Source organism: Akanthomyces muscarius, chromosome 2 (genome assembly GCF_028009165.1).
Source record: "Akanthomyces muscarius strain Ve6 chromosome 2, whole genome shotgun sequence".
Taxonomy (NCBI): domain Eukaryota; kingdom Fungi; phylum Ascomycota; class Sordariomycetes; order Hypocreales; family Cordycipitaceae; genus Akanthomyces; species Akanthomyces muscarius.
This window is the reverse complement of record NC_079242.1, coordinates 2,855,163-2,882,515: the sequence shown is the minus strand read 5'-3', so window position 1 is coordinate 2,882,515 and position 27,353 is coordinate 2,855,163. Positions and strand designations below refer to the sequence as shown.

Genomic DNA, 27,353 nt, shown 5'->3' with positions numbered 1-27,353 from the left:
ATGATGTCGGCACTTTCATCTCTTCCGCCAGAGCAATCTATCACGCAATTATCCAGACCATATGGATCGACTCAAAGCATGTGAGAAATGCCTAACACTGAGCGGCTATCTTCTCCTCTGGGAAGTGGCCGTAGCGCAAGGGACGACCGGCCAGTACCCGGGACAGTACAACTTCTTCCTCGGTACCGCGGCTGATCTCGAGGCTCGCTCGTCCGACGGCTGCAAAAGCTGTCGGTCAATTCTGGCATGCTCAAGTCACCGAAACCTCCAAGAGAAACTCGGGATGGCCTACGGTGTGAGCGCTCACTTCCGCCTCAAACAGCCTCTACTTGACATTGCCTGGGGAAATATTGATGGGAACAATGACGATCCTGCACAGCGGCGTGACCAATTTATCAACTTGAGATTGGATCAGCTACTATCCACGAACCCCATCCTGGCCAAGTCCGCCGCAGGTCGGGGTCGACCGTATGACTTGGATGGCTACAACGTTAGCTTGATCCGGCGCTGGATTGAGCGGTGCGACAAGCACCACGAATCGACCTGTTCGGCCAAGTACAAGGACTTGCTCCTGCCCAAGGCGAAACTCAGTCTGATTGATGTCGAGGACCTGTGCATCGTCACGCCGGACGAGCCCGTTCGTTACGCTGCGCTGAGCTATGTCTGGGGGGCTGCCGAAGTGCCGATGGCAAAAAAGGCAAACATAACCTTCCTTCGACTTCCTGGCGCGTTCCTGAAAGGCGGTTATATGGAGCTGCCAGCTACTATACACGACGTGGTGCGTCTTTGCGCTAGCATTGGAATTCGATACCTTTGGGTCGACAGTATGTGCATCGTTCAGGATGATGTGGAGTCTAAGATGGAGCAGATCAACGCGATGAGCTCAATATATGCCAACGCCTATCTGACACTTGTTGCACTAATGTCGGAAGGCGCCAATTCCGGCATCCCGCGAGTCTCTCAATGCAGGTCGAGTTCTGACCCGTCGCCTTTCGTCCACCTGCCGTGCCAGACGTTGATAAGAGCGTCGCAGGGTGTCAGCCTTACGCCCCTGATTCATTCGCGTACCATGTGGACGAAACGAGCCTGGACTCTGCAGGAGACCGCTTTGTCTAAGCGGCTTCTTGGCCTGAGCTTCGTTGCCTCCTGGGCGTGTCCGGGCGCCCAGTGGTCGGAGGACTTGGAAGTTCTGTCCGAGATCGACAGCCAGCACGCATTAACCGAGAAGAGAGATAAATTATACATTCCCGAGTGGCCAGACATGTCTCAGTACTCCAGTCTTGCTTCAGAGTATGCCGGCCGCCGGTTAACCATGTCCGATGATACACTCAATGCCTTTGAGGGAATCGTGGCACCTATGAGACAGTATCTTCCAGGGGGGTTCTTATTTGGGATCCCTGAGTTCATTTTCGACATCGGCCTACTGTGGCAACACAGGCGAAGAGGAGCAAAACCGCGTTCCGGCTTGGACTGGACCGGGACAAAGCACGAGTTTCCAAGCTGGTCGTGGATATCGCATCACGCGCTGCATCTGCAGAACTTCTGGGAAGCCGACTTTATGCACCCACAACCAGACTTGGTAGTCTCCCCGCTTGTAAAGTGGAAGAAGAAGAACAAGGCCACAGGGGACTGGGAAGACGTGGACAATTCATACCACGTAGTTCGCACGCAATTTGAAAACGCAGATGCAGTGACGCCTAACGACTGGACCAAGCATGCCAACGAGCAAGATCCGCCATACTATCAGTCTTCACTATTCAGTCGCGTTCAGCCCTCGCCCAAGTTCTGCTACCCAATCCCGAGCCAGCAGCGCCCTCCCAACATCGCGGCCTCTTACTGGCCTCATCTGCTGTTCGAAGGCAGCTTAGTGCACGTGCGTTTTCAGTTCCGGGGAACGGCGGAGGAGCGCGAGAATTCAAACAAGACGCTGCTAGACGAAGGGTTAGTGCCTGAGATGGAAATTGTGAACGTAAAAGACGGGAATCGGATTGGACGGATTCGCTTGAACATGCAGCCGGGAAGTAGGCTGCCCGAATACGAAGAGTTACAGGAAGTCATTGCCATTTCAAAGGCCAAAATCACGGTCAAGGCCGCACAGGACCACTCGTGGACGACGGAAGCGAAAGACTGGGACGAGATCAAATATGGAGGCAAGATTTGGTATCAATTTGTGAGTGTATTTTGGATTGGAAGAACGAAGGACGACAAAGTCTATCGCAAGGCGCTGGGTAGAATATGGCTTGAGGCCTGGGAGAAAATGACGGTTGAGCAAGTAAGCCTATTGTTGACGTAGGTACTGGCGTATTGTACTGGAAGTAGACGATAAAATGAGCAACATTCAACAGAGCAACAATGATAGAGATTGAAATTAATTGCAATATTTTATACGCTATGAAAAAAAAATCCTTGCCGCTCATCTTCTCTCTTGCTCATAACTACTCATTTGCGTCAACTAATAATGACAATGCCAATACTAAACCACTTCATGATCACCATGATGATCACCATGATGATCACGGGTTGGTTACGATTCTGGAAACATACATGATATACTTATTTTGCTCTTGGACTTTTTTTTTTCCGTGCGCTGCCTGGATAATTTTTCGTAGCGCCGCTTTGTGACGGTGAGTTGGCCTCCACCGCCCCTCACAACAACAACCGGCAGACTTACTCTCACAACAACAGGAAAAAAAATCGGCAACATGTCTGGCGACAATAACCTGTCGCAGAAGCATTTCGGACTTTCGCGCCCTGTGATCTCGCGGCGTCTTTGCGAAAAGGCGGGCAAGCACAATGATCAGCTCACCAAGGCGGAACGCTGGCTGTTCCTCAGCCGCTTCGACCTCTACGGCAAGATGATTGCATACCCAGACTCCCTGGACGACATTGAGTTTGACAAGGTGTGCGGTCGCCCCCCTCGGGAAGTTCTCATCCGCACCATCAAGGCCATGACCGGCCTCAGCTCCATCGCCGAGGTTGTCCGCGACTATTGGGCGCCTGACCGCACCGACAAGCTGAGGTACGGCGGGCTCGAGACCATCACGATGGGGTGGTGGACTTTTGACACTAGCGATGTGTACGCCGTCGACGACGACTACGAAGATGATGCAGTGGCGGCGGCGGCAGGCCTCGTGGCGGAAAAACTCCGACCTGCCGAGTTTGCGTTTGAGAATGCGGCCAGGGCCAGGTTTTTGCTACCTGAGACGACGGAGAACGAGGGCGAGGATTCTATGCCAAGCCTAGACGAGTCCCAAAAGACGGAAGGTGAGCTCGAGGAACTGCATGAGAAGCACCTCGCGCAGCAGGACGCAAAGGCAAAAGAGCTGAAGGGCGTCTTGCAGAAGCAATTGGAGATGGAGCTCAAGGCGGCCTCGGAGGAAGACCTCGCTACCATTAAGCAGCTACGGGCAAGAATGGACGCCGAAGCAGCAGAGGATGCCCAGGAGGATGACGAGAGGCTCAAGGAAATTGAGGAATTGGAGATGCTGGAGGATACAGAGGCCATGGACATGGACGAGGATTAAACTACTCGATTTCAGGGCATTAAAAAGTATGCTTGAAATAGAATAGAAGCAACTCATACAGGCTTTTCCTTCACATTTCATCTGGACGGTTCGGCGGTGACGGTAGATGAGTGAGATGACGTCACAAGTATACAGCGACATTGACGACCACCAAATATTAAAGCCTAATCCAATCAACGAGAGATGTTTTGAGGAGGCAAATATTGAAATTTTAAGTGAAACAATGTGCGCTGCGATGTTGTCGTGGTTGTCAACCGGGCTTGTGGGGGATTTTGAGGCGACATTCTGCCGCTGCAGATCAGCGACTCATTTTTCACCCTGCAACTTCGCATCTTACAAGAGCGAAACGAGAAAGTGTGCCGCAAGTGCCCGCAAAACAAATCGCATCATGGCCGGTAAAACCGCCACCCGAGCCACGGCCGCCGTGCCCTTTGTCTTTCGCTTCGTCCTCACCGTCCTCGAACCCCTGGCGGCGGTCAGTGGCGCCTGGATGTGCCTGCGCAACCCGGGGAGCTACCTGACCATCATGACACGCGACGCCCACCCCTTTACAGAGTCCGAGACATTCATGTACACCACTGTGGGAGGAAGCTGGATTTATTTTGCCTTTATCCAGGCCGTCGTGATGCGTCTTTTTGATGACGTCCGTCTGTGGCGATACTTGTGCGCGGGCATCCTCCTCAGCGATGCTGCGTACTGCCATGCGACCGCGCAGGCTGTTGGTGGGTGGAATGTGTGGCTAGACGTGGCAAACTGGACGAGAGATGACCACATGGTCTTTTGGTCGACTTGGCCTCAGATCATCATCAGAGTTTTGGTTGTTTTGGGTGTTGGCTTGAAAAAGGTACCTGGGCAAAAGAAGCACAACTGAGATGAAACGTAGAAAGGCGGAAGAGGGCTTATATCAATTATTTGTATCTATTTTCATGCGATTGTATGCGGGTACGTTCAAATGCAGCGTCGTCTGTTCATTGGCTACGACTTTTTGGATGATCGCTTCCTCTACTTCGCCTCTTACCCTGCTCTCTGCCTTGCCGCTTGCTTCTCCTCCTCCTTTGCCTGCTGCTTTTCTATCCGAACATATCTCTCCTCTCGCCATTTCGGACCCCATATCCTGACGCAAAGGATGGAAGGACTCGCCACCAGCAGAAGCATCGCCAAGAATAAATATGTATAGCCGTAGCCCCAGGCGTCGATGATCAGCTGGATCACAGCCGAAGCAACGGCACTTATGGCAGCTCTGGTCAGGTTAAACGTGGAAGAGACACGTCCGGCATTCGAGGGGTATAGATCTACCAGGACAGTAGACAGAGCAGACATGGGGCCTGCGACGCCGACGCCCTGGAAGAACAGCACTACCAGAGGCGCCGCGAGGCTCGCGCCAGAGTCCACAACCCAGCCCCAGCAGGCTGTCATGGCAATGGCGAGCACGACCCAGGGCCATACTGGATCGGTGCGGGCGCGCTCGATGGGAAACTTGCGCAGCTCGTCGTTGCGCTTGCGGTCGGGAGTCATGCCCAGGGAGCGCGCCACCCGTGCGTAATTCCAGTTCAGAACCTTGCCCATTAATAACGCGCCAATTATGTTGCCAATGGCGTATGGGATATAGCAGAGACCAACTTGAAGGTCGTTAAAGTGGTAGCGCCTACGGATCACGTCCTGGAGCGGCACAAGCATGGCGTAATTGCTCATGACAAGCAGCGAGTTGAAAAGTAGAAGTAAGCCGACATCTTTTTCAAAAGCGATTCGAATGGCAGCCCAAATGTTGGGAATGGGAATTCTTCTAGGCAGCTTTTTGGGCTCCGGGATCGGCTCCTCGCCCGGGTTTGCCTTGACGTCGCGTCTTTTGCGACGCCAGTGCACGCTGGAGATGATGGACTTGTTTAGCGTGGGAGGCGGAATAGAGCCATTTCCAACAATGTTTCGCGCAGTCTGTGATTACCCGTTAGTCGGTATATCGTTCTTGAGTGGTTTGCAGTGTCTACGGCTGGGGAGCTTACCTCTGGCACGAGTGGTACATATAAGACGATGAAGACGCCGGCGGCAATGACCAGAAACCAGAATGTGGACCGCCAGCCCAGGTACTGAGTCAGAATTCCGCCAAGAACAGGGGCCAATGCCGGTGCAAACATGATGGTGGCCTGCACGATGGTGATGTAACCGCCTCGCTCTGCCGGCGTCGTCAGATCCGCAATAACAGCGTTGCCAATGGCCACAGTCGCGCTGCTGCCGGTGCTTTGCAGAGCTCTCAGGAAGAGAAGCGCGCCGTAAGAGTTTTGCAGCGCGAGCGCGATATTGGCCGCCAGGTAAATGGTAAACGTGGCCATGTATACCGGGCGACGGCCAATCTGATCACTGAGATCGCCAAAGAAGAGAGGCGATATGGCCTGCATGACCTGATAGAGAGTGACTGTCAAGTTGATGTCGCCAACGGAGCGGTGATATGCTTCTGAAATGGGTGTAATGGCCGGCAGGTATAGGAATGATGAGAATGGCGAAAAAAAGGTCGCAAAGACGGTCATGACAATGATGAACATCTTTGTACGCCTGGAAAAGATGGAATGCGGTGCAGCTTGCGCCGGCTCGGGAGAACCTGGCTGCCTACCCTCCTGGTCAGAGATGGCCTGTTTATTGTCATGGCTGTTGACGTCTGACGGCATTGGTTGAGGAGCAGGTTGTATTCGGCTCTCGCTGTTTTGATCCGAAGAGGCTTCTGGTGGTACTGAAGTGGCCTTTGTTATATTTTCTGAAGCCTGGCGATCCATGATGAGATGCAAAAGCGACTGCTTAGGGGTATGACCAGCGACAGCATCGAAATGAGGCGAGCTGGACTACTTATACTGAATTGTAGATGCAGGAACGTGAACTCTCGTGTCGCCTTCCATGGCAGTCAGCTATCCGCGGATTAGCGCGGGCCACGGAGCCTTACGGCGTCATTTTGCCCACTAAGAGTGAGTGTTGCAGGTAAATGACAGAGGATCAAGGCCGTGACCACGAAATTCCCAGTGTATTTCCGTGCTGACCGCACCGAATCGGCTCCCGGGATTGAGTTTGGTTTAGCCTTGGTTTTTAGTTTGCCGACACGGCGCCGACCAACTGGTCCCCTTCCAACCCTGCGCATAACGAAGAAATACAAGATCAACAATTAGGACTAATTTTCAGAAATAGCACGGAGATAAATTGCGGATATAGAACAAATTAGTCGACATTTTCTCGACGCTACGCCGGCATTACGGATGAACCCGCCCGTACATGTAATTCTCTGCTGGATCGGCCGGCGTGCGTCCTCGGTCGGCTTGTACCGGAAATGGGGGCTAAATTATAAATGCTGGAGGCCCCAGACCCGAAAAGTTGTATGCATCCTCTCTCCAATGCACTTGATTTAGAATTGCTCGCCGCATTTCTCTGTCTGTAAGTTTACACTGGCTTTGCTCGCACTCCAAGTTTGCTCTCACCCGCTAACACGACGCAAAGCACAATGAAGGCCTGTCCGAGTGTCCTAACTGCCCTCGAGAGGCTCGACGCGTCGCCGGACAAGACGTCGCAGCTTCGCATTGTCTTCCCAGGCAACACAGCTATATCCAGCGTTGGAATCAAGCTTTCCAAGCTCGCAACCAAAGATGCCCCGACAATTTCCGTCTCTACTTCGCTGGTGAAGCCTCATGACGGCGACAAGTACATTGCCATGTGCATTGATCTAGATGCTCCCTTCGTGTCATTCTCCTTCCTTGGCCCCATCACGCACTGGCTCCAGACAGATCTGGTGGCAGCGAAAGACAGCTCAGGGGACGGCTTTACGACGCTCGCAACCGAGACCCGATCCATCTTTCCCTACGCTGGGCCCGGGCCGCCGCCACCGTCGGCACCTCATCGCTATGTCTTTATGCTTTGGGAGCAGCCCGCGTCTGTCGCGAGCGCCGACGAGGTCGCTCAAGCATTATCGGTGCCCGCTGAGCCAGGCCTCACAGCCCGCGTCCGCTGGGACCAGCCGTGGTTTGAGCAGAAGATGGGCCTCGGCGAACCGTTGGCAGTCAATTACTTTGTCGCCAACTCGGAATAGTGATCAGTTGGCCTACTAGCCTGCAGGACAATTATTTCCACTTCGGCGCTTCTTTTGAACACCCCATCTCGCGTAACTCAACGGCAAAAAGGGTCTGAATATAATATATGGAATACTGCAGAAACTCATCGTATAAGTCAAATTCAAGCCGAGACTATGTGCGAGCCATTTTCCCACGCGGCATGATCAGCCACTCTAGTATAGGGTATCCCGTGTTTGACCTGTTCACAGACTCCATCCAACGACCGCCTCCAAAATCCTCGACAGATCTTGTTCAGCGCCCGCTTCAAGAAATACTTTTCGTAAAACCACCTGTGTTGCTTGAAGTCGGCAGCATCGTTGATGCGAGGAAACTTGACATCCGGCGCGGGCGGCGGTTTGCCCAGAAATGCTGCGAGAGGCTCCCAGCCATCTGCTAGCCTGTACTCCAGGAGCTGCTTCGGGGGCACGGCCGCACGGATGCCCTCATAGTGCTTGACATAGGCAGCGCGCGCATTCGCCATAATGTCTTTGGGCTTGGTCGATTCAGTCCACCCCATTGAAAATTTGTAGGTTGCGATGCCCGTCTTGGTGCCCGCCAGACGACCGAGAATCCTCATGAGCACGCGATTGCTCCAGTGCGTCCAGGGCTCGAACAGAAGACGGACGCTCTTGTGCCAGCGTTCAATGTCGCGTTCGACGAGGATGACTTGAGCGTCGGGATACGCGTCAATGAGGGACATGGCGAAAAAAGAAATGATGTCGGTTCCGACATCATAAGAACGGAAGAGCTCATCCCAATCAGCTCTGGTGAATGGCTGATCGGTGTAAGTTTTTAGCACGGGGAATGTGGCGTCGGCGGCACGCTCAAAGAGCTCCCACTGCCAGTCTTCCTTCACGATCTTGAAGTCATGATGAATCCGATCCATACCCAGAGTGTTGAGCGCGGCACAAAGAGATGCCGTACCAGTGCGTGCCATTCCCAGGCACAGAAGCGGCGGCTTGCTTAGAGGCTTTTCCGACTTTTCTGGCAGCACGACATGGCTAGGCTTCGGAAATCCACCTCGGCCTACTACTGCGACCGCAATCGACGGTTTTTTGAGAATCGCAAGCTCGGAATCGGACGTGCTCTCGCGCGATGTCTGGTGGAGACTCATATGTTGTTTTAGAGACCATCATTCTTCCTTTGGCCGTCTTCACCTCACCAGCCAAGACGACACAAATTTGGGAAGAACAAGCGGTCAAAGCAATCACAAAAAAACTCCTAAAAAGAAGAGTGACCTACTTTTCATTTTTGTATATTTCTAGCAAAACAGACAAATAAATTTCTGCGAGCCTCCTCGTCCGACTGATTCATCGAACTCGCTCGGGTCTAGCTAGGCTGCTAGCAGCGAAAGACCGGGCGGCGCTACGTACAACTTTTATACGTGTTTATTTTACTCTACATTACCAAATTGTTTTTATGGAGTGTTTGAGCAAGAACGAGTACTTCTTCTAGTGGGTTGGAGACTGTGCACTGAATAAATCTGCGTACCTTGAAAAAAAAAAAATTTGGTTTACAAGTTGAAAGATCGTTTAAGAGACACGCCCGGAAGTGCTCAGCTCTTAGAAAGAAAATATTGCGCAAGCCTTATTTATTGTACCACACACGTGAAAGTGTATTTTGCATAGTCAAATTTAACTAGTGTTTTTTCTTCGCGTTCTTGTCGGGTTAGGGCGTTAGTGCAGAGGTCTAGATGCAGAGCTAGAACAGCCGCTGCTTGTATACAAGGCCTCATTAGTCCCCCCTAGTAGTTGAAATACGTGTCAGGTTTGTGGTCTGAAGCCCGTTCTCCTAAACCTCCTCATCATGAATTTTATTCAAAGTCATGGTTTGTGTGGTCAAAATATTTCGCAGCGCCGAACCCTGGACTGCCGGCAGATGCATGTGGGTGGCACAAAAGGCGTTGCGCCGAAGGCCAATGACCTCGTCTCGAGCGAGTCCCAAGGCTCTGCGCTGATGCTTGCCGCGGGATAAAGTAAACTGGTACGAGCTACCACGGACATGAAGCATTTCATATGGACATGTATTTATTTACGCTTCTGTATACAAAAACTCAACACTAATACTTTTTGCTGCAGGAGCGTTTCTTGCCCAACTATCTTTATGAACAATTGCCAAAGACATTCGCCCAGCCTGCCATTTTACATCCATGGCTGGCAAAGACTCGCCCGTTGTGAATCAAGCAACGCGGGTCGTATTTTTCCTTGATCTTGGCCAACTTCTTCACGTTGTGACCCCAGACGCGATACCCTGTGTCACCAGGCGAAACATAATTGGGATAATTGGCTAAAAATGTGCCATTGACCTTCTTCTGCTGGGAGTAGGTGACAGCATTGAGCTCGTGCACGGCGGCGATTGTGAGCCCGTCGTTTTCGGCGTGCAGGTAAGCTGGTGTGAAGAGCGTTTGGTGGCCCACGGAAGAATGCGGCCACGCAGTTTCGTGATCTGTCTTGGGAAGATTTCCATTCAACTCCGGGTACATGTATTGCATGACAAACGAGGCGGAGTAGGGGTGCTCGCCTCGTTCGATGAGTGTGTCGACATATTTCCAAAAAGTGTCGGTCATCTTGGCAAGATAGTCGACGTCGATTTCAGACGTCTGCCCACCATAAAATCCTCGTCGGTACCCGTACGGATAGGCAGGTTCGCTGATGAAAGCCAGGTTTGCGTAGTAATCAGTCGGGATCGCCCCCCCCCTCGAAATGTCAATGCCGTTAAGTAAGCTTGCAAAGGACGCCGTGTTGTCTAGTTGACTCGCGTTGTTTGGATCGTCAAAATGGACAGTGATGAGCAACGTGCGCTTCCCGTAACTTTCCGCCGTTGGGCTGATGAGGGTATCCGGTAAGTAGCCGAAACTGTAGTACACAAGGCTGAAAGGGTCCGTGTTCGTGTTGAAGAACTCGACAGTTTGCTGACGCAGCCGCGAGACATCACTGTCCTGGATGTAGTAAAAGGCAATGGTGCTCTTCTTCGGCTCGAGGATCGCGCGCTGCCAGAACCGCGTGACGATGCCAAACTGGCCGCTGCCGCTTTGCAGCGCCCAAAAGAGATCGGAGTACCTGTTTGTCCTTGTCGCAGTAACAATTCGACCAGTAGGGATAACAACTTCCATCTGCACAACACGATCTATGGCGAAGCCGTACGCGCCAGCAAGGAAGCCGATACCACCCCCGAGGGAGAAGCCGCCAACGCCGACATTGGCCACTCGCGCACCAATAGCAGTGTATCCGGATCCATTAGTAACGGTTTGAACCTGGCCCCAGTTTGCACCACCTTGGTACTCGACAGCAACAAAAGGCTCGCTGCCGCTACCTTCAGTGAAGTTGAGGATCAATCTCGAGCTGTTCATCCACGACAAATCCATGACCATCCCATAGCTGCTGCTAGCGTTGATCTCGCTATGTGCACCGCCAACAAAAGAAAAGTCAGTTCCATATTGAGACCAGTTGGCGGCCTCTACCACCCGGCTGACATCTTGCGTCGTTGCTGGATAGATGACAACGGATGCGTTCTTGCCAAATTGCGTACCCCAATAGCGGTTAGCATTATGTAGCTGGAGAGGCTGCCCAAGACATGAGATTGCGGAGTTGTTGGATAGTCTTGGCTCGAGCCACTGGAGTGCGGCATCTGTGCCTACGCAAGAACCCTCGATGAGCGGCGCAGCAGCCACTTCGGAGATGAAGCCAACAAAGGCGACAAGTGCACAAAAGATCATTACGATTGCTGTCGTCATGATTGCTGTCGCAAGAAAGAGACAAACGACCGACACGAAAAGGGGATACTTTGGGTACATATATGAGCTTTTTACGTAGTGGTTGCGGCTTCTAGTTTATCGTCTGCTGGCTTATGGAGGCGCCCTTTGCCAACGCCACGGCATGATGGAGTTGTTTGCCAGGTTCGAATACTGCCGATCTATATCCCCCCGTGACGCCTTATCAATCATTCTAAGCAATGCTTATAACTCATGCATTGCCATCTATAATAGACTTATGTATGCCCATAGAACTTGCCGACTGATGCAGGCTGCCCAGGTATAGCCCTTCAACTATACCCGACTGTCCTGCGCCAAATGTCTGGCCACTGCCCCCGGCCGTGTGGCACCGATGAATCAATAGAAAGACTCAGTACACCCAGATTGGGGAACCAGGACCGGGAATCCTGCTGATTCGAGTGTCTTGCCTTACAGCCGTTGGTGGCGTCCATTGTCACTGGCGATTTGCCTTGCTGACAATACGACACCGGAAGCCCGGCTATTGACAACGGCGCAGTGGCCTGAGATTGCCTCATGCTGGAATGCGGGGACAGCAAACGAACACCGCCACATGGAAGACGAACCACGCTATCGGTATGCGGATGGATGTCGGTGACCCCTCTTCAAGGGTTGCCAAGAGAACAATGACATTCCAAGTTGTACAAGACCGTGCTATTGGCTGGGTGTGTTGGTGGTTGGATTTTGGCTGGGGACTTTCGTTTCCGAGGCTCTGAAGCCTCTCGGTTCAAGTATCTTATTCTACAAAAACTGGGTAAAAGGCACATTATCTGGAGCAGTGTATTGAACCAACCCTTACTGGGACTGATCATGATAGAGGGCGTCGTCGACGGATGTTTTGGTGAGCCTCTGCGGGCGCAGTTGGTTCCGCTTGCCATCTCTCACGCCAAGATTCACGCGACACACCCTCAAGAGCTAGTTGTGGCTACGGATGTGGTACGAAAAATTACTGACTATTTACCCGGGAATTACGTGCGACGTCGCCAAAACTCGCCAGGGTAGAGCGCTGGCGCGCCATAATTCCGCCGTACTGGGTATCACGATGCATGCAGTGGCTTCACCGGTTGGGCACTGTCTTGTAAAACATCTCTTTACCTTTTTGCCACATGATGCTGATGACAGAAGTCGATTTTTTTTCCTGCTCTAGTTGAAGTTTATTTTTTGTTTGATTGTTGGCTTGCAATAGCGTCTACTTAGCCCAAAGCCATTGTGGCGCATAGGGCAAACACGCAACGCACAATGGAAACTGCTACACGCCCGCAGCGACATCTATATTAATGATTTGTGGCTCTGAAGCCCAATGTTCAGATTTTGTACGTACTGCGAGGTGGCACAGAAGGCTGATGCTAATGACGCCTCGTACCTGCGTTGTGCGACGGTGACATGAGAAAGCGCCCGCACGACCAGGCGCCTCAGCAACCCAGAGAAAAATACGTAAAGAACTCGACAGATGTTAGAATATTGGTAGCGCTTCATAGACTATTATAGATTGAGTCAGATTTCCTAGGTAGTAAGGTCTCATCCGCCCGTCGCAATTGACCAGTCTCAGATATTTTGTGTCAGAGAACTTCTAGATTCGGCCAACCCTGCCCTTCAGTATCGACATATGCTTTTCATGCCTATGAATCATCTACTTTTATTTGCTTCAGTAGCGATATAAGTGCCTGGCAGTCGCTATGAACCACTTCTTCGTCATATGCGGCGCCAAAGCCGTCTACGAGCCAGGCAAAGCACTGCTCGTCAACCACGATGCAATCAATCAGCGTCTTTGCCTCTTGACCACCCTTGTACCTGCCACCCCAGACAAATCCCAGCCGATGAAGACTCTCCATCATTCCTGAAATTTTCCCGGCAACAAGTTTTACTTTTGCATCCCCTTGCCGTGCGGAATCGAGAAACTCGCTCAACGGTACGCCCTGTATTGTCTGGTACAGCCCACCCACAATGCGACTGGGTCGAATTGTCTTTTCGTATTCCAAATCGTCGTCGTAGATACATGCCAACAGCTCAGGAACTCGAATGCGACAGCCTTCGAAAGGATTGGCTGCACAGGAGGCCTGTAATGCCTTCCGAACAATAAGCTGTTGGAGCTCAGGACATGACCAGCGCTGAGCACCTCTAGCGCGAGCGTTTCTAGCCGCGATGCAGTGATTTGAGGAACAGTCAGTCCGATATACCTCTCCACAAATGCGGGAACTAGAGATCATATCTGTGGAAGTGATGGATACTTGACTAGCCGAAATCTTGCAGAATCCCGTCGTGACATGCAGGCTAGCAAAGTGTTCGTCCTCGCGGTCAAGTTCGTCAGAGTTCGAGTCGAAAATGTTGTTTGTTAATCGCAGGACCGCTTTGCCGCCTTCGCCTGGTCGCAGCTCACATGATCGAGGGCCGTGGCTGAGATATGATTGCACATAACAGAGGCGTGGCGCTTCTGGTGTTTCATGACAGATCTCAAGAAGTTCAACTTTCGGAGTAGTCGAGAGAATGTCATGAATCTGCTCTGTCTCGTACTTCCATTGACTTTTCGTCCCACGCAGGACGAGCTGCACGATGGCGTTGCAGGTATGAGCAAAAGCCGGAGGTGACGGTTTCTCTTTTGGAAATGGGGAAACAGACAGGCGAAATGTCTTCATGTTCAGACCAAAGATAACTTCAACGTGGTTTCCAACCACCATACCATGGAAGACATGCAAACGTTCAGCCATCGTGGACGATGATCTGTGGCAGGAGTCGGGTTCGAGTGCAGCCGAATCAATGTTCTCAGAGCCAGAATTTACTTTCGAGAGGACGGTATTACTATCGCGTTATATATAGGCAGCATATTGATCAAGATTGGTTCACTCGTTATTCCAGGATGCAGGACAGTGCGCTATCACTATGTAACCTCTCGTTGTGCGAGGCCTGGAACGGCACGCGGCCGCGCTGATAAAGCAATTATCGCTTGGTTTACTTAAACAAGACATAAATGGAACAGTGTGACAAGCAATACTCAGCACGGTTCACCCTGTAGCGTAGTTTGTGATACAGTATTTGGTCTTCCTACTAGTATTTATGTATGCGTAACCAGAAATCATCTGAAAAGCCTGTCTTCCTTTTAGTTTATTTGCTCTATTTCCAACAAATCGAAAGAGCCACGAAGTAACTGAACTGCCAAGCGGTCGCTTGCAATCTTTTCCTCGATGTCGGTAAAGCCTTCCATCAGCCATGGTCGGCCAAATGCATCCACAACAGCTGCGTCGAGCAGCGCTTGGCCCTTGTGCGTGGCCGGGTAGCCAACACTCCCGCCCCAGCCGATGCCCTTGTCTGCGAGCCACTCCACGGTCTTGCAGATCTTGAGCACGCACTTTCTCACTACCTCCAGCGGGGCATTGAAGTTGCGCAACGGGGTGAGCCTGGGGAGGTCGTCAAATATGGCCCCGACTAGAAGCTTGCCCGGCACTGGGTGACGGGGAAACTCGTAGAAGAGGCACGCCCGAATACTGGGAACACAGACAGCTCGGCGCTCTTCGGGGCTCAGTACTTGGCAATAGCCGTCGATCAGATCTAACTGCCGAATCTGATCGGCCATGGCGCGGTGCGAGCCTTCAAAGGCGGCGCACGCGCCAATGTCCCGTAAACACACAAAGGTGTAATGGTAAGTGTCTGCGGCGTTGATATCCGTAGGGTGAAGGTCTATATTTATGGAGCCGCAGATTCGATCCTTTCCACAGCGTGAGGGATTCACCTCGAGATCTTTTGTAGAAAGTGAGAGTAAGTTTTGCGGTAACGGAGGCAAGTCTCCCATCGCTGGTGACTTGTCGGGCCATCCGCTCTCTGTTACTACGCACACCTTGCCATGCCCGACCTCAGTCAGCAGAAACCGTCGGCGACCCATAGATAAAAACCATTCCAATGGGTAGAGCCCCGCCAAACTGAGTGATGTTGAGAATGACGGTACAGAATCCAACATGACATCTTTTAGCACAACCTCAATTTGACTTGCAATGGGAATATACTTTACTGCCATGCAAAAGTTGCTCTTGGGTTCGAGATTCTGAGCCAGCATATGTAGCAACCTGCGACGTACTTGGTAGTCGGCGCTCGAACCATCTTGGTTCTCTGCGAGAATCGTGATCTGCGCAGGCTTGCCGAAATAGTCGAAGTAAATCAACGATATTGCTGAATTACATTTGGCGGAAAAGACCCGCACAGGCACTTCAACCTGAAGCTGGATATCGTCGTAGCTCGCGTCCATCGTGTTGTGCATGGAGAGTCTAGGTGGAAAAAAAAAAGAAAGATTAATTTTGACTACAGCTACGGAATTGGCTGATAATTTATAGGAAATGCTCTACGATATCAGGGCAGTGATTCATAGACACGTCGCGGGACATAGCTCCTGCAGCGCTAACAGATTGCCTCTGTGGTGCAACTTATCCACCTTAAATAATGCTGCGAGGCAATGAATGGAAGACAATGGTCGCGTGTTGCATTACTTACACTGTTTCAGGTATCAAGCGCGGGCCACTGTACCTGTTGTGACGAGAGTACGATGATGTTGTGCTTCACAGCTATTGATCCAGGGGGGGCTCGCCACCCATGAGTTCAGCTCATACAGCAGAAAGGTGGCACTGAAAAGCAAAAAAAAGGCGTAAAAATAGCTCATTGATGTGATACAATGCCGGCTTCCGGTCGAGTTTAGCGAAGTGTATAGCTTGACGCCCACGGCGGCTAGACGGGCACACTGCACTGCCTCAAAGAGTGTTTGAATTGGCAGGTGCAGTTCACCACCAGTAAAAACTTAATCTATCAAGTCATTCGTAAATTGATTTTAATTCTAGTTTATCACAATCTTGTATTAGCTAGACAGTCAGTCTTATCGCCGCAGCGTCGCAGCTCCAATAGCACAGCCGTGGCGACATGGAAAATGATCTACGAAAAAGCACCTACGGTATCAAAACTGATCTAACTTCAAGCAACACCACGGCTAAACTCGACCCGGGCGGGAACGCCTTTTTGCCATGGCTTCTACAGAAACAGGACAGCAGGGCGAACAGACTATTGCCACCCTGGAATGGACCCTCAAGGTTGAAAAGATCTCAAGCGCCGTGAAGTTGATTCTGAAGGCCCCGGGACAGGACACAAGTCGCCAGGGGTTACGAAAGTCCCCAGAGCGAGTTGCTAAAGCCCTGACTTTCTTTACTAGGGGTTACAACCTCGACCTAAGTACCATTCTCAAAGATGCCATATTTTACGAAGATCACCAGGGCTTAATCATCGTCAAGGATATTGCATTCTCCAGCTTATGTGAACATCACCTGATTCCTTTCGTGGGCAAGGTAAACGCTGCATATGCGCTATAGTATACCTAACTTCCTGACATTTAATTAGGCCCATGTCGGGTACAAACCTAACGGAAAGATTGTTGGCTTGTCCAAGATGGCGCGTGTTGTTGAGACTTTTGCCAGGCGGCCTCAAGTGCAAGAGCGTCTCACAACGCAGGTGGTACAATGCTTGTTCGACGTACTGCAGCCTCGAGACGTGGCTGTCGTAATTGAGGCGACTCATCAGTGCATGGTCATGCGAGGTGTTGAGAAGACAACGGCGACAACAACGACAACGCGCTTCATGGGGGAATTTGAGACCACCAGGGATGCTAAAGAGGACTTTTGGAGGTCTCTAGGCAGATAGTTCAAGTTTGTACCAAGTTCGTTATACATACGAATCTATAAATGGCATCCGTGGCGGTGTCTGTGCTCGCTAAGTCTTTGTGGAGAATATTAATGTCGCGTTGAGCAAAATGTGAATTCAGACCTGCTGGCATGGGGGTATTCCGAAGTGGGTGGCCAACGTTGTAGATACTTCTGATTTTTTTAGCGCCTAAGATGTAAAGTGTAGGCTCATAAGGATAAACCGACAGAGGCTTAATCTATCATCTACACTCTAGCAAACCTGCACGGGCAAGCGGTGGCATAGGGCTTGGAAGACTTGACCGCAAATGCAACGGCGAGCTTGAAGCTCTGAGACATAGTTTAGCACTGGTTGGCTGAATTTCCTTCCTAGGCTGCACTTGGTTGTTTAGCGGTTCCTAGTGTATGAAAGCCAGAGTGGTGGTGTTGCAAGGTCCATCGACCAGAAGCACTCAGAAAAGGGAAATTCCTAGTGCGGCCTCGGGCTCTGAATCTGTCGACATGTTTCTGCAGACGGAAGTTGAAGGCTTTGGGTACTCAATCAGAGGTGGAATCGGCTATTTAGCTGTCGTCACCTTGATTCTGTTCATGACGGCGGTTATTGGTCACACTGCATTTGTTTTATTGTATAGCGTTCCGGCATCAGCGTGGGATGATTGCCATGACGGCGCTGGTGTTTGGATCGAAGCTAGGCAATGACTGCTCACCCACGGACAAAGAGTCTCTAGAAGACATCGCGGACAGTCTCGTTAAGGCAGTGAAGGATGAAGATATAGTAGAGAGGTCAACGTTGTCTGTAGTACGTGCTTGAAAGGATTTAAATAATAAGATAATATGGCTATATAATATCTTATTCCCTGGTTCAGGCTGAAGGCGAGGGCGCGCTTTGGAGCGAGGAACGCAAGCTTCTGGGCATGATTGCAGCCTTTGTCAACGGAGCATCGTACGCCTCACAAGTGCAAAAAGACTCTGACGCTGCTGGTCGGATTAAGAGGCTCGCTGCATTTACAGTGAGGCTATAGGCGGAGGCATTGCGAGGTCAACACATTTTCCACATGGTGAAGACAATATCGGTCAGCTTGTTGTCGCTAGCTGCAGACAAGCCTTTGAGTCAGTCTTTCAAATAGCCGTGCTAATAGGACTTCTTTCTATCTGATGAAACTTTAATGTGTTTATGTGGTGTAAAAACTTTGATTAATATACCCCATTGATTTTTTAAACTCATATTCGTAAAGCCGCTATTCTATTCTCGCACTCTTCAATTTAACCAGGTGACTTGATTTGTGGAGTGGGCGTGAGACTATTTAGGGCGTCTCTCGAAAGCGCACTTGCTAAATATTCTACTTAGGCTTCACTTTACACGCTGTGTAAATAAAACATTGGGCGATTGACTATATGCCGGCCTAGATGAGTCAAAGTTCTGCACATCTGCTTTCTTGCGATCTGTGGTCAGGACAAGTGGCGTCGCTGGTAGGCTTCAGGACTCACTGGGCGATCAAACGCTTCCCTGGAAGCGATTTTAAAAAAGGATCTGGATTTAGACAGCTGAAACAACACAACGCAGCTGAGCACGAGTTTCAGCACTTTCGGCCATGGAGACATACTGATAAACGACCTTTGTGGCCTCACGCGATCACGGCCTAATTCGAGCCTGCCAAGCCGCCGACTGCCGAATCACTAACTCAATTGTTCTTCTTGCCAAGGCTTGCATTGTCGTGCCTGGTTTGCCCCATCGAGACCACGGAAGCACTGCCGGGCTGAGCGTCGGTAGTTGCCGAGGCTATGCTAAATCCCCGTCGCAGCCCCAATCTGCTGAGGCTCTGCCAAGTGATACCGTTTCATTCGCAAGAATATCGAATCAAGTCATACTGCATAGCCTCTGACCACAAAGGCTGGCAACTCTACTCAGGCACTGCTGCTGTGTTCCCGGCCCGTCGCTGTGGTCCACCAATCGAAGACAATAGATACGAGGGGTCCTAGAGGCCAAGCCCCTTGAGCTCTGTTTTCTCAATGAACCCTTTTCTCCCTTGCTTCATAATCATTATGATAGCCACCCAGCCAGGTCATTAATACTCTCATGATACGTCGCGCGCATAACCACGCTGCCATATAGTAGAGAAAATAAAAGCGGTAATGCACCGCTCTCGAGTTGAAAAAGGACAGACGACTCGCGACTCACTGTGGACACTGGAAGCAGGTACGAACGCCCCCAACCAGGATCACCTAGGCAGCGGGTACAGAGGCGGCTTTGCACCAAGCCGACGGAATTGTTCCGAATATGAGCGACTCGGTGCTAAAGGAAAATCGCGCCCAAAACAGCTAGTAGCTTCATATTTCTAGCGCCGTAGTAAGCACCATAGTTTAAAATGGACTTGGTTGATGGGTGCTGCGGGTCGAAAATCGTGAAAGTTATGTATACTTCTACTACAACTGAGTCGTGAGTCCCCGGCACTTGAAAGAAGATCAGGGCATAAAGAACGAATAAATTAGATTCATGCGTCATGGCTCATGTCTTACCAAATCTGATCGGTTCTCGTATTACACAACCATGAACAACAACAGGATATATAAAGGCGGTGCCGATCGACCTTCCAACAGCTGTTATTAGTACACCAGCGGTAAATAGTCAGCTATAGGTGATTTTATCAAAACACGTCTTTCTACCACATATCTCTCTTCAGTTAGCGCCATGTTCATTCAGAAGGCATTTGTTGCACTTGTTGGGGTGGCTGCGGCGGTCCACGCTCTCCCAAACGGAGCAGACAAAGCAGAGCGTGGTGTTGAGCAGTACGGACCAGGTATGGCGCTACTTGATACGATATGATGCTTTATCGCTAATGAATTGGGTGCAAGTTTTTCGACGCGGCGCAGAAGAAGGCGGCCTCTATCGGTTCGAAATTGTGAAGGAGTATATTGCCCCTGGAGATCTGCTTGCTCGCTCCTCTGCGCCATATTACCACGGTTCCGACAGTGACCAAAAGATTACAGACGAGACTATTGCGTTCTTCAAAGAAAGCGGCATCACACATGTGATTAGCCTTAATAGTCAAGCCAATGCCGAGGATATGAAGACGGCTCTTGCGACAGCCGGTATTGCCTACACACCACGACCAGTCGAAGATTTTCACACCCTCACTCCAGAGGACTTCCAGAAGGGCTGGGAGAGTTTTGTCCAACATCGCAACGGTACACTGGTCTGGTGCGGCTACGGGCATGGTCGGACCGGGACTATGGTTTCCGGCCTGCAGATGCAAGCGCAGCACGAGAGAGGCGAGTCTCTAGAATGGACCGCTGGTGACTACGGAAAAAACCACGTCGAAACACCAGAGCAGGAGGCGGCTCTTGATGCACTGCAGCAGAGGCTCAGAGATGCACCAGTCTCGGCTGCTCCTGCGCAGCCCTCCGCAAGCAAGCCACTCGGCCCGAAAGAGATGGAGACTGCGCTTTGCTCAACCTCGGCAGGCCAGAACAAGTACAACATGGAGGAGGACGAATGCCGTCGACAAGTTGCGCAATGTGTATTCGAGATAGTGCAAGCCACTAATTTCGATCCAGTGATTGCTTGCATGGACAAGAAGTTCCTGCCAGCTGCAACCACTGCCGCTGCTCGGCCCATCTTTACATAAAGCAAGCCATTGTGCCTGTTGTCGCTTATCTGAACGGACGAGCGAAAGGTTTCGCGGTATGGAAACTGGCTGAGAAAAATTAGAAATAGAGTAGATTAAAAACGAAGGTGCAGAGTTAAGATCAGGGCAAAAAAAAAAAACCGCAGGTAGTTAAAATATATATTTAAATTACCTGTCTGAACAAGCGCGTTTCAGCATTTCTTACCCTGAGGTGATACATGTGCCACGCACTCAACGTGGCACATGTAGTTCTATTGGTGTTAGATAGTAGTTTTTAGCGTCAGTTCCCGGGCAAGACGGTGGTATTCCAGCCGATGCATTGCGAGGTGAATGTATTTTCTACAAGACAATATCATAAATCTTGTCGCCAGGCGCAGAACAGCTTATAAACCGGTTTGGAGGAGAACCGATGTGTCGGAGTCAAAATAAACGTATCCGCCGTTAGCGGCGTCCATCTGGCGACTCTGGCGATCACGTCCCACGTTTGATTGACAAATCGTTATTATTCAATCTGGCGGCAAGCTTACGATGTACGAGTCTCTTCGCGCTGTTTCATGCTTTATATTTCTATCATCACACCTTTTGTAGTCTGACACCGTCCTCAACGGCTCGGAGGGCCGCGGCCTTGGCGTGCAGTGTCAGGGTATCAAACATTGGCACCGCTGGTCTATCCTCTTGCTTCACCAAAAGTGGAATCTCTGTGCATCCCAGAATGACACCCTGCGCGCCCTCTTCCTTTACCAAACGATCCATAATTTCCAGATACCTCTGCTTCGACACTGCCTTGAATTGCCAGAAGCTCAGCTCCTTGAAAATCACATCATCAATGAACGTTTGCTCCGCGTCCGTCGGGACTACCACCTCTATCCCACGCGTTTTGAACTCCTCAATGAGATATGGCGTGGCCATGGTCGCCTTCGTGCCCAGTAGAATGACCTTACTCAAGCCTTGGGCCTTGATCGCTGTGGCGGTAGGGTCCGCAATATGCAGCAGCGGAATCGTGACGTCTTTCATGAAGATGGAAGCCGCGCGGTGCCAGGTGTTGGAGACGACGATGATGAAATCGGCGCCGGCGCGCTCGAGGCTCTGGGCCTTGCCAGCGAGGTACGCGCCGCCCTCGTCCCAGAGGGCGTTGTGGACGTAGTGCGCGCTCTTGGCAAGGTCCATGGAATTGATAATGATTTCGCCAGTGTGCAGGCCGCCGAGCTGCTCCCGCACCGTGGCGTTGATGAGCTTATAATACTCGGCAGTGGCGAGATCAGTGCTACCTCCGATGATGCCGACAGTCTTCATTTTGGCGTGTATATTCTCCTTCTTTACTTTGGGAAAGCGCTTGGGCACGGGGCGGCCGAGAATGCACAGCTTTTAAAAGGGCATAATTCTCAGAGAATGACATTACACGCCCTTTCTGTTAACTAAATAATGAACGTTAAGTGGGGGTTTAGGCTTATAAGTGGCACTATCTTCGGTTTAGTCTATGTCCTGGATATTTAGGTTTCTTCGAAACCGAAGGTAATGAGACTGAGAAGAAATATATCATTGTTATCTTCATTAGACAATATAGGCAGACTGTAGCATAGAGAAACAGCACTCTGCAAGGAAGCTCACGTCTTGAGAGTCTGCGAAGTAGCGAATGTTCATGAGGGACTGCAAGCATGTACCTGTAATCGGTTCTTGGGCTTTGAAATGCCGAAAGATCTAGTAAAAATGAGAAGGAGGATATTAGGAGGACGATGAAGTTGCTTACGATGTGTTCGAGGGCGGCCCAGAATATGGCGCGCCCGCGGGCAGTTTTGCACTGAAAGTTACCGCGTAGGGAAATGAGGGCGCTGAGGCCGTCCGTGTGGTGCGACCATGCTACTAGAGATGGAGATGGAGATGCACACTGAGAAGAGCTTACTGATAACATCTGGATGAAGTTAGCGAAAAAAAGTGTAATCCAAAAGACATGGTGGAGTGGCATGAGAAGAGCAAGAAAAATACCTCGTAGAGTGAGAGTAGCCAAACAGTAACGATGCCGGCGTCTGTGACAGCCGCGCCAGGTGAGCTCAACATACGCTTCGTCGCTTGTAGCGCGATGCAATATAGCCCCCTGACCCTTGCGTCACTGATATCAAGGAGTAGGTGCTTGTGTACTATTGCACTGGTCGCCAACACCATACAGTGATCTGCCTCAACTTCGGAGTAAATTTCTGGCAAAAAGCTCCGAACTGTGTGTGACGAAGAACCTCTAGGTGACGCTGCTAACCAGTTCAAAAAGATAGATATGGACGAACACTGGTCTGTATCTCGACGAGACCGTACCGCTATAGCTGAATCGATCACTTTGCTGGACGAAGACCGCCTGTGTCGTTTCTTGGCTGTCTTGTCAGGCCGCTCGTGGTGAAAAAGCAAGTCTATATCGGCGCGGTACCCGGGACAAATAACACCGTATACGCTACATTTTTGACAAACCGGCCTTCTGAGGTCGCACTGAAGTAATCGGCGTAAGTCTGCAAAGTCGATTATCTGCAAGAAGGGCGACACAACGAACCTTGACTCGCCTAGACCTACATAAATGACAGCCTGGGGACGGTTTTCCAGTATTAGGCATTTTTTAAGATAAAGAACACAATAAGCGAAGCAAATGCAACACTAGGCGAAGATGTTGTATTCAACGTAGACGCAGCACTATTCGACAGCCACAGATCGGGAATGTCCAGAGCGGCGGATTTATGATCCCAAGAGTTGCGGCGGATCTTAGCTCCGAGTCATGCGCATAACACAGGCCCCGGAGAAGCCAGGCTGAAGCTGAAAACCAAACAGAATCCTGTTGCTGTCTGGGCGCATACTAATTGCGTGTCGTTGCAGGATGCAGAAGAATTCTCAAGTAGATACACGCTACCTAGTGACGTGCTGTACTAGCGGCCTATCATGCCCGTTGGAGAGAGCTGTGCCCACTACCATGCGCACGCAAGACCGCCAAAATAATCCCGAGCGCAGAACTGTGGCGAATAAAACTTGGCCTTTCCCAAGCCCTAGCACGAACTGCAAGTATTGTCGAGAGGGGTTTAATTGGCCACTATTGCCTAGCATCTCTACAGAATGCTGATCTGCGCTGGAAAACAATATAAACGTTACAATCAATAAGTTGATGCACATGTGGTGCCGCGCCAGGTTGACGTTTCTGCCCGAAGTGTACGAGGTCACTTGCATGCGGGTTGCTTCCTCTACCCCACGCATCCTGCGGGAACAACATCTACTAGTTTAACAAGCAAGACATAGGGGTGGCTAAAAAAAGCATTTTTTCACAATAAATACATTTGCGCCATATCGGCCTCTGAATTTGCATACAGGGTAGGTAAACCCCCAACTGACAGGGTGAAAACCTAACCGAAGGCCATTAACAGCCAAAGACACACTGCTCGACAGTTAGCTTACATACATGAGAACGTCGGGCATATTAACTATACACACCTAAGAAGACACGGACTTTTTGTAGTCCTTTGGAAGGAATGTGACCTTTTTACCTCGAACGGTGGAAAGAGGAGTTGCGGCCGCGACGGCGGCAAGGATGGTAATTAGAATGAGTTTGGACTGCATTGTTGATGTTGAGAGTGTCGAATTGGAACGAGGTGAAAAGTCTATGAGAAACACTGGCTAATAATTAAGGTTGAGCAGACCGGGTTGATTCCTTGTATTTGTACGCTTTACAGAATCTGCCTGCGAATATGGAGATCGTTTGAGCAATGCTTTATGTAAACTAGGCTTTGTTTACATGGTGGCGGCAGCGGACTTGGATGCATGATGTGCAACCAGGCTGGGGCTATTACAGGAATTTGTCTTGGCGCTCGCATCGACTTCCGCATTGGAAGCGCCACGATCCTCCGTATGTCTCATGGTGACAGGAGTCGTGCATCTGTTGAAGGTGAACACTTCACATCGCAACGTTTGGCAACTGCAAGGGGTCTGCCCAGCACGCAGCAAGTGTGCATTTAAACCTGAATCCATTCGTCACTTCGTACCTAGAAGATTTGACTGTGAGTAAATCCATTGCAACGACAGCAGAAGTGATCACCGTTGTCAAGTCTCGCTGCCCAGAGTTTTTGTTCGGAGGCACGATGGGTTTCCCGTCTCTGGTTTCACCCAAGTCGAAAGCTCATTTCAATAAAGAAGTCCAGGAAGAGGAAGAAGAAGAGTATTTTTTATCAAAACAAAACGGTAAAGGAGAGAAAATTCAAGAAAGGCGGCGAAAGATCGAGCGTTTCTTTGCTATACTGGGAGGCGCCGTTTTATTCATCAACTTAATATTCTTCGCCAGACGCCTTCTTTCCCAAGCCTCAGTGGACGATGGACGGTGGAAAACGGCTTTCGGTACGGCGGATTCATGTTTCCCTTTCCACAGACAAGACTGATTGCCAACAGGCGCGCCATTTCCTACGCTCAGCGTCGAACGGGTCCAATTTGATGCCGGTCTGGAGCTTGACGCCAACGGCGACCCTGTGCGCACACCATCGATGCAAGGTGCGCCGCAATATGTTGGTCAGCCGAGTGACGAGATCGACACGAATTGGGACTTGTTGATACCATCTGACATGAATATTACGCGAGACGAGGCGGAGCAGATCGGTGGTGCTTTCTACTTTTACCCCGATACAGATATTGCGACGATCGAGATCTCTACATTCCATGTTCTTCACTGCCTAGTAAGATCAATCAGATGAAATAGGTTGTTCGTGTGCTGACGTAGACGCAGGACCAGGTACGGCAGTCGGTGTATTGGCAGACCTACTTGCCAGACGGCGTAACCAAGCTTCAACAAGTTCACGTGGGTATGTCCTCCGAGAACAAGTCAGGAATCTCCAAAAGAAAACACGTATTGACTATGGAGCAGACCACTGCATCGATGCTATAAGACAATATATCCAGTGTCACATGGACATGACGCCAATTAACCTTGTTTGGTCGGAGAACAAAGGTGGAATTCTGCCGGATTTTAGACAAACCCATACCTGTAAGAGCTACCATGAAGCTCATGAATGGGTTTTGAGACGAAATATTGCGAATTATGAGTATGGAATTGGCGATGAAGGCGTTGCGGATGATGCGAGACGTACACTGGAAGAGATGGGGTGGGCGTAAAAACAAACAAACAAACCACTCAAGGTTTGGAAAGTTTTCACGATAAGTGGCCTATTCGCTCTAGTATGCAATATTTTACGTTTAAGATTAATTTCTAATTCATGAATATGCAATACAGACATCTTGTAAATTAGTCGTCTTCGGCTTTTACCAGCCGATAAGCCCCAGTATGCACACAGGGTTCCTCACCAAGCTGCTGCTCACTGTGCAGCTTTGCCCATACAATCCAGCCTAAGTTTGACGCCATAATAGCTCCTACCACCACGTACGTTAGAACCGGTGTCTTGTGTAACAACAGGCCGGTTACAATGCTGCAGTACCCAGCACCCAAAACTACACGACCAAGGTAGACGTGGGCGTCAGACACCCACGTACGGCGATGCCTGCGAAGAAATGTTACATCGTGATACATGCCAATGGCTGCTTGAAATCCAACTGATATTGAAGTGGCGAGACCGAGCTTTTGATGAACTGCAGAAAGATGTGGTTGCAGGAGGAGTCCTAGGACACAGCCTATGAAGACAGAGACCATGGCTGCTACCTGAAGCATCCGGTGGCGTTGAACCGCGCTGGGGTGGCTGGACAGAATTGCGAGGACGCCGCAGGGAAAGAGTAGCAAGAATGCAAGACTCATGAAGAAGCCGTGCAAGGACGCCTGAATTCTATACAAGGAGGCTCTTTTTGGCGGCTCGTCCGGAGAAAGCGACCTGTCTGTCGCTGATGTGGCCACGGCACTCACATCGGGCTTGATGGCGGGTGCGACGGCCTCTTTTGCAATCAAAGCGACAGTCTGGGTCATGTCCATGTAGAAAGCTCCCCATCCATTCTTCAGTGAATGCATCTCCAAGGTGCTGGTGTCAGAAAATTCCGCGAGACGCTGTTCGGTGTTTTTAGCCCATATCCAGGGCTGAGAAAAGGATCCCAGAGATACCAAGGGCTCTAGGTCGGAATCTAGCCCAGTGTCGCAAGAGAAGCAAATAAAAGTCAGTTCTGACACTGTTAATTTGACCTCAGAGTTCAATGAATGTGCGTTCCACGCAGCGGCACTCAGCAGGACTTTGATTTCGCTCGTATTCGCTGCGCTGTCAATTGATTGGGGCTCCCAGTGGCCATTCAATCGCCGTACGCTCAAGATGGGACTTTCGCCGCTGCCAGGATCTCCATAGACGATGAACGATAGTGACTGTGCCATGCTGGCACCAATTCCCAGAGCAGTCCATCCGAGTGTTTTTTCGTCGGTACGATACACGTGAATGGTGATGTATAGATCACCATGGCTGGTGGTGTGGTTTCGTTGAGCCCGTACAGCGATACAAAAGTCATTCTCGGAGGGATGTTGTTGGCCAGCCGGGAAGTTGCAGTACTGTGCGGATTGCGCCAGGGTGCGGCAAATGAAGGAAGCTACAGCAAGAAGTAGCCAAATTTTCGAGTTCATTTTCTCGCCGAGAACACAATGAGGAATTTGTAGAGATAGAAAAGCTTCTATCCCCGCCGTTTCTAACGATCTCTCCGAAGTGGACGACGCAATACAGCGTTACCGAAAGCACTCCGTCATACAACAGGCT

General features: G+C 50.6%; 12 protein-coding genes across 12 annotated transcripts; 7 read left to right on the top strand and 5 right to left on the bottom strand.

Annotated features, from left to right (window-relative positions):
* Nucleotides 1-61: 61 nt before the first annotated feature.
* Nucleotides 62-2,293, top strand: LMH87_004086 (uncharacterized protein; the record flags this gene model as incomplete). Its single annotated transcript, XM_056195253.1, has 1 exon — nucleotides 62-2,293. One exon carries the CDS (start codon nucleotides 62-64, stop codon nucleotides 2,291-2,293), a length of 2,232 nt encoding a protein of 743 aa, XP_056048901.1.
* A 409-nt stretch (nucleotides 2,294-2,702) lies between these two features.
* LMH87_004085 (uncharacterized protein) lies at nucleotides 2,703-3,524 on the top strand (the record flags this gene model as incomplete). Its single annotated transcript, XM_056195252.1, has 1 exon — nucleotides 2,703-3,524. The coding sequence occupies one exon, from the start codon at nucleotides 2,703-2,705 to the stop codon at nucleotides 3,522-3,524; it is 822 nt and encodes a 273-aa protein (XP_056048900.1).
* Nucleotides 3,525-3,912: 388 nt separating this feature from the next.
* LMH87_004084 (uncharacterized protein) lies at nucleotides 3,913-4,395 on the top strand (the record flags this gene model as incomplete). Its single annotated transcript, XM_056195251.1, has 1 exon — nucleotides 3,913-4,395. The coding sequence occupies one exon, from the start codon at nucleotides 3,913-3,915 to the stop codon at nucleotides 4,393-4,395; it is 483 nt and encodes a 160-aa protein (XP_056048899.1).
* A 143-nt stretch (nucleotides 4,396-4,538) lies between these two features.
* LMH87_004083 (uncharacterized protein) lies at nucleotides 4,539-6,184 on the bottom strand (the record flags this gene model as incomplete). The annotated part of the gene is made up of 2 exons (XM_056195250.1): nucleotides 4,539-5,456; nucleotides 5,525-6,184. The coding sequence occupies 2 exons, from the start codon at nucleotides 6,182-6,184 to the stop codon at nucleotides 4,539-4,541; spliced, it is 1,578 nt and encodes a 525-aa protein (XP_056048898.1).
* A 695-nt stretch (nucleotides 6,185-6,879) lies between these two features.
* LMH87_004082 (uncharacterized protein) lies at nucleotides 6,880-7,584 on the top strand (the record flags this gene model as incomplete). Its single annotated transcript, XM_056195249.1, has 2 exons — nucleotides 6,880-6,935; nucleotides 6,999-7,584. 2 exons carry the CDS (start codon nucleotides 6,880-6,882, stop codon nucleotides 7,582-7,584), a joined length of 642 nt encoding a protein of 213 aa, XP_056048897.1.
* Nucleotides 7,585-7,727: 143 nt separating this feature from the next.
* On the bottom strand, nucleotides 7,728-8,720 carry LMH87_004081 (uncharacterized protein; the record flags this gene model as incomplete). Its single annotated transcript, XM_056195248.1, has 1 exon — nucleotides 7,728-8,720. One exon carries the CDS (start codon nucleotides 8,718-8,720, stop codon nucleotides 7,728-7,730), a length of 993 nt encoding a protein of 330 aa, XP_056048896.1.
* Nucleotides 8,721-9,707: 987 nt separating this feature from the next.
* Nucleotides 9,708-11,339, bottom strand: LMH87_004080 (uncharacterized protein; the record flags this gene model as incomplete). The annotated part of the gene is made up of 1 exon (XM_056195247.1): nucleotides 9,708-11,339. The coding sequence occupies one exon, from the start codon at nucleotides 11,337-11,339 to the stop codon at nucleotides 9,708-9,710; it is 1,632 nt and encodes a 543-aa protein (XP_056048895.1).
* A 3,130-nt stretch (nucleotides 11,340-14,469) lies between these two features.
* On the bottom strand, nucleotides 14,470-15,621 carry LMH87_004079 (uncharacterized protein; the record flags this gene model as incomplete). Its single annotated transcript, XM_056195246.1, has 1 exon — nucleotides 14,470-15,621. One exon carries the CDS (start codon nucleotides 15,619-15,621, stop codon nucleotides 14,470-14,472), a length of 1,152 nt encoding a protein of 383 aa, XP_056048894.1.
* Nucleotides 15,622-16,372: 751 nt separating this feature from the next.
* On the top strand, nucleotides 16,373-17,042 carry LMH87_004078 (uncharacterized protein; the record flags this gene model as incomplete). The annotated part of the gene is made up of 2 exons (XM_056195245.1): nucleotides 16,373-16,690; nucleotides 16,743-17,042. 2 exons carry the CDS (start codon nucleotides 16,373-16,375, stop codon nucleotides 17,040-17,042), a joined length of 618 nt encoding a protein of 205 aa, XP_056048893.1.
* A 2,688-nt stretch (nucleotides 17,043-19,730) lies between these two features.
* On the top strand, nucleotides 19,731-20,667 carry LMH87_004077 (uncharacterized protein; the record flags this gene model as incomplete). Its single annotated transcript, XM_056195243.1, has 2 exons — nucleotides 19,731-19,839; nucleotides 19,895-20,667. The coding sequence occupies 2 exons, from the start codon at nucleotides 19,731-19,733 to the stop codon at nucleotides 20,665-20,667; spliced, it is 882 nt and encodes a 293-aa protein (XP_056048892.1).
* A 573-nt stretch (nucleotides 20,668-21,240) lies between these two features.
* Nucleotides 21,241-23,260, bottom strand: LMH87_004076 (uncharacterized protein; the record flags this gene model as incomplete). The annotated part of the gene is made up of 6 exons (XM_056195242.1): nucleotides 21,241-22,029; nucleotides 22,276-22,365; nucleotides 22,415-22,576; nucleotides 22,651-22,725; nucleotides 23,122-23,139; nucleotides 23,201-23,260. The coding sequence occupies 6 exons, from the start codon at nucleotides 23,258-23,260 to the stop codon at nucleotides 21,241-21,243; spliced, it is 1,194 nt and encodes a 397-aa protein (XP_056048891.1).
* A 1,507-nt stretch (nucleotides 23,261-24,767) lies between these two features.
* LMH87_004075 (uncharacterized protein) lies at nucleotides 24,768-25,788 on the top strand (the record flags this gene model as incomplete). Its single annotated transcript, XM_056195241.1, has 4 exons — nucleotides 24,768-25,020; nucleotides 25,072-25,352; nucleotides 25,403-25,478; nucleotides 25,541-25,788. The coding sequence occupies 4 exons, from the start codon at nucleotides 24,768-24,770 to the stop codon at nucleotides 25,786-25,788; spliced, it is 858 nt and encodes a 285-aa protein (XP_056048890.1).
* Nucleotides 25,789-27,353: the final 1,565 nt, after the last annotated feature.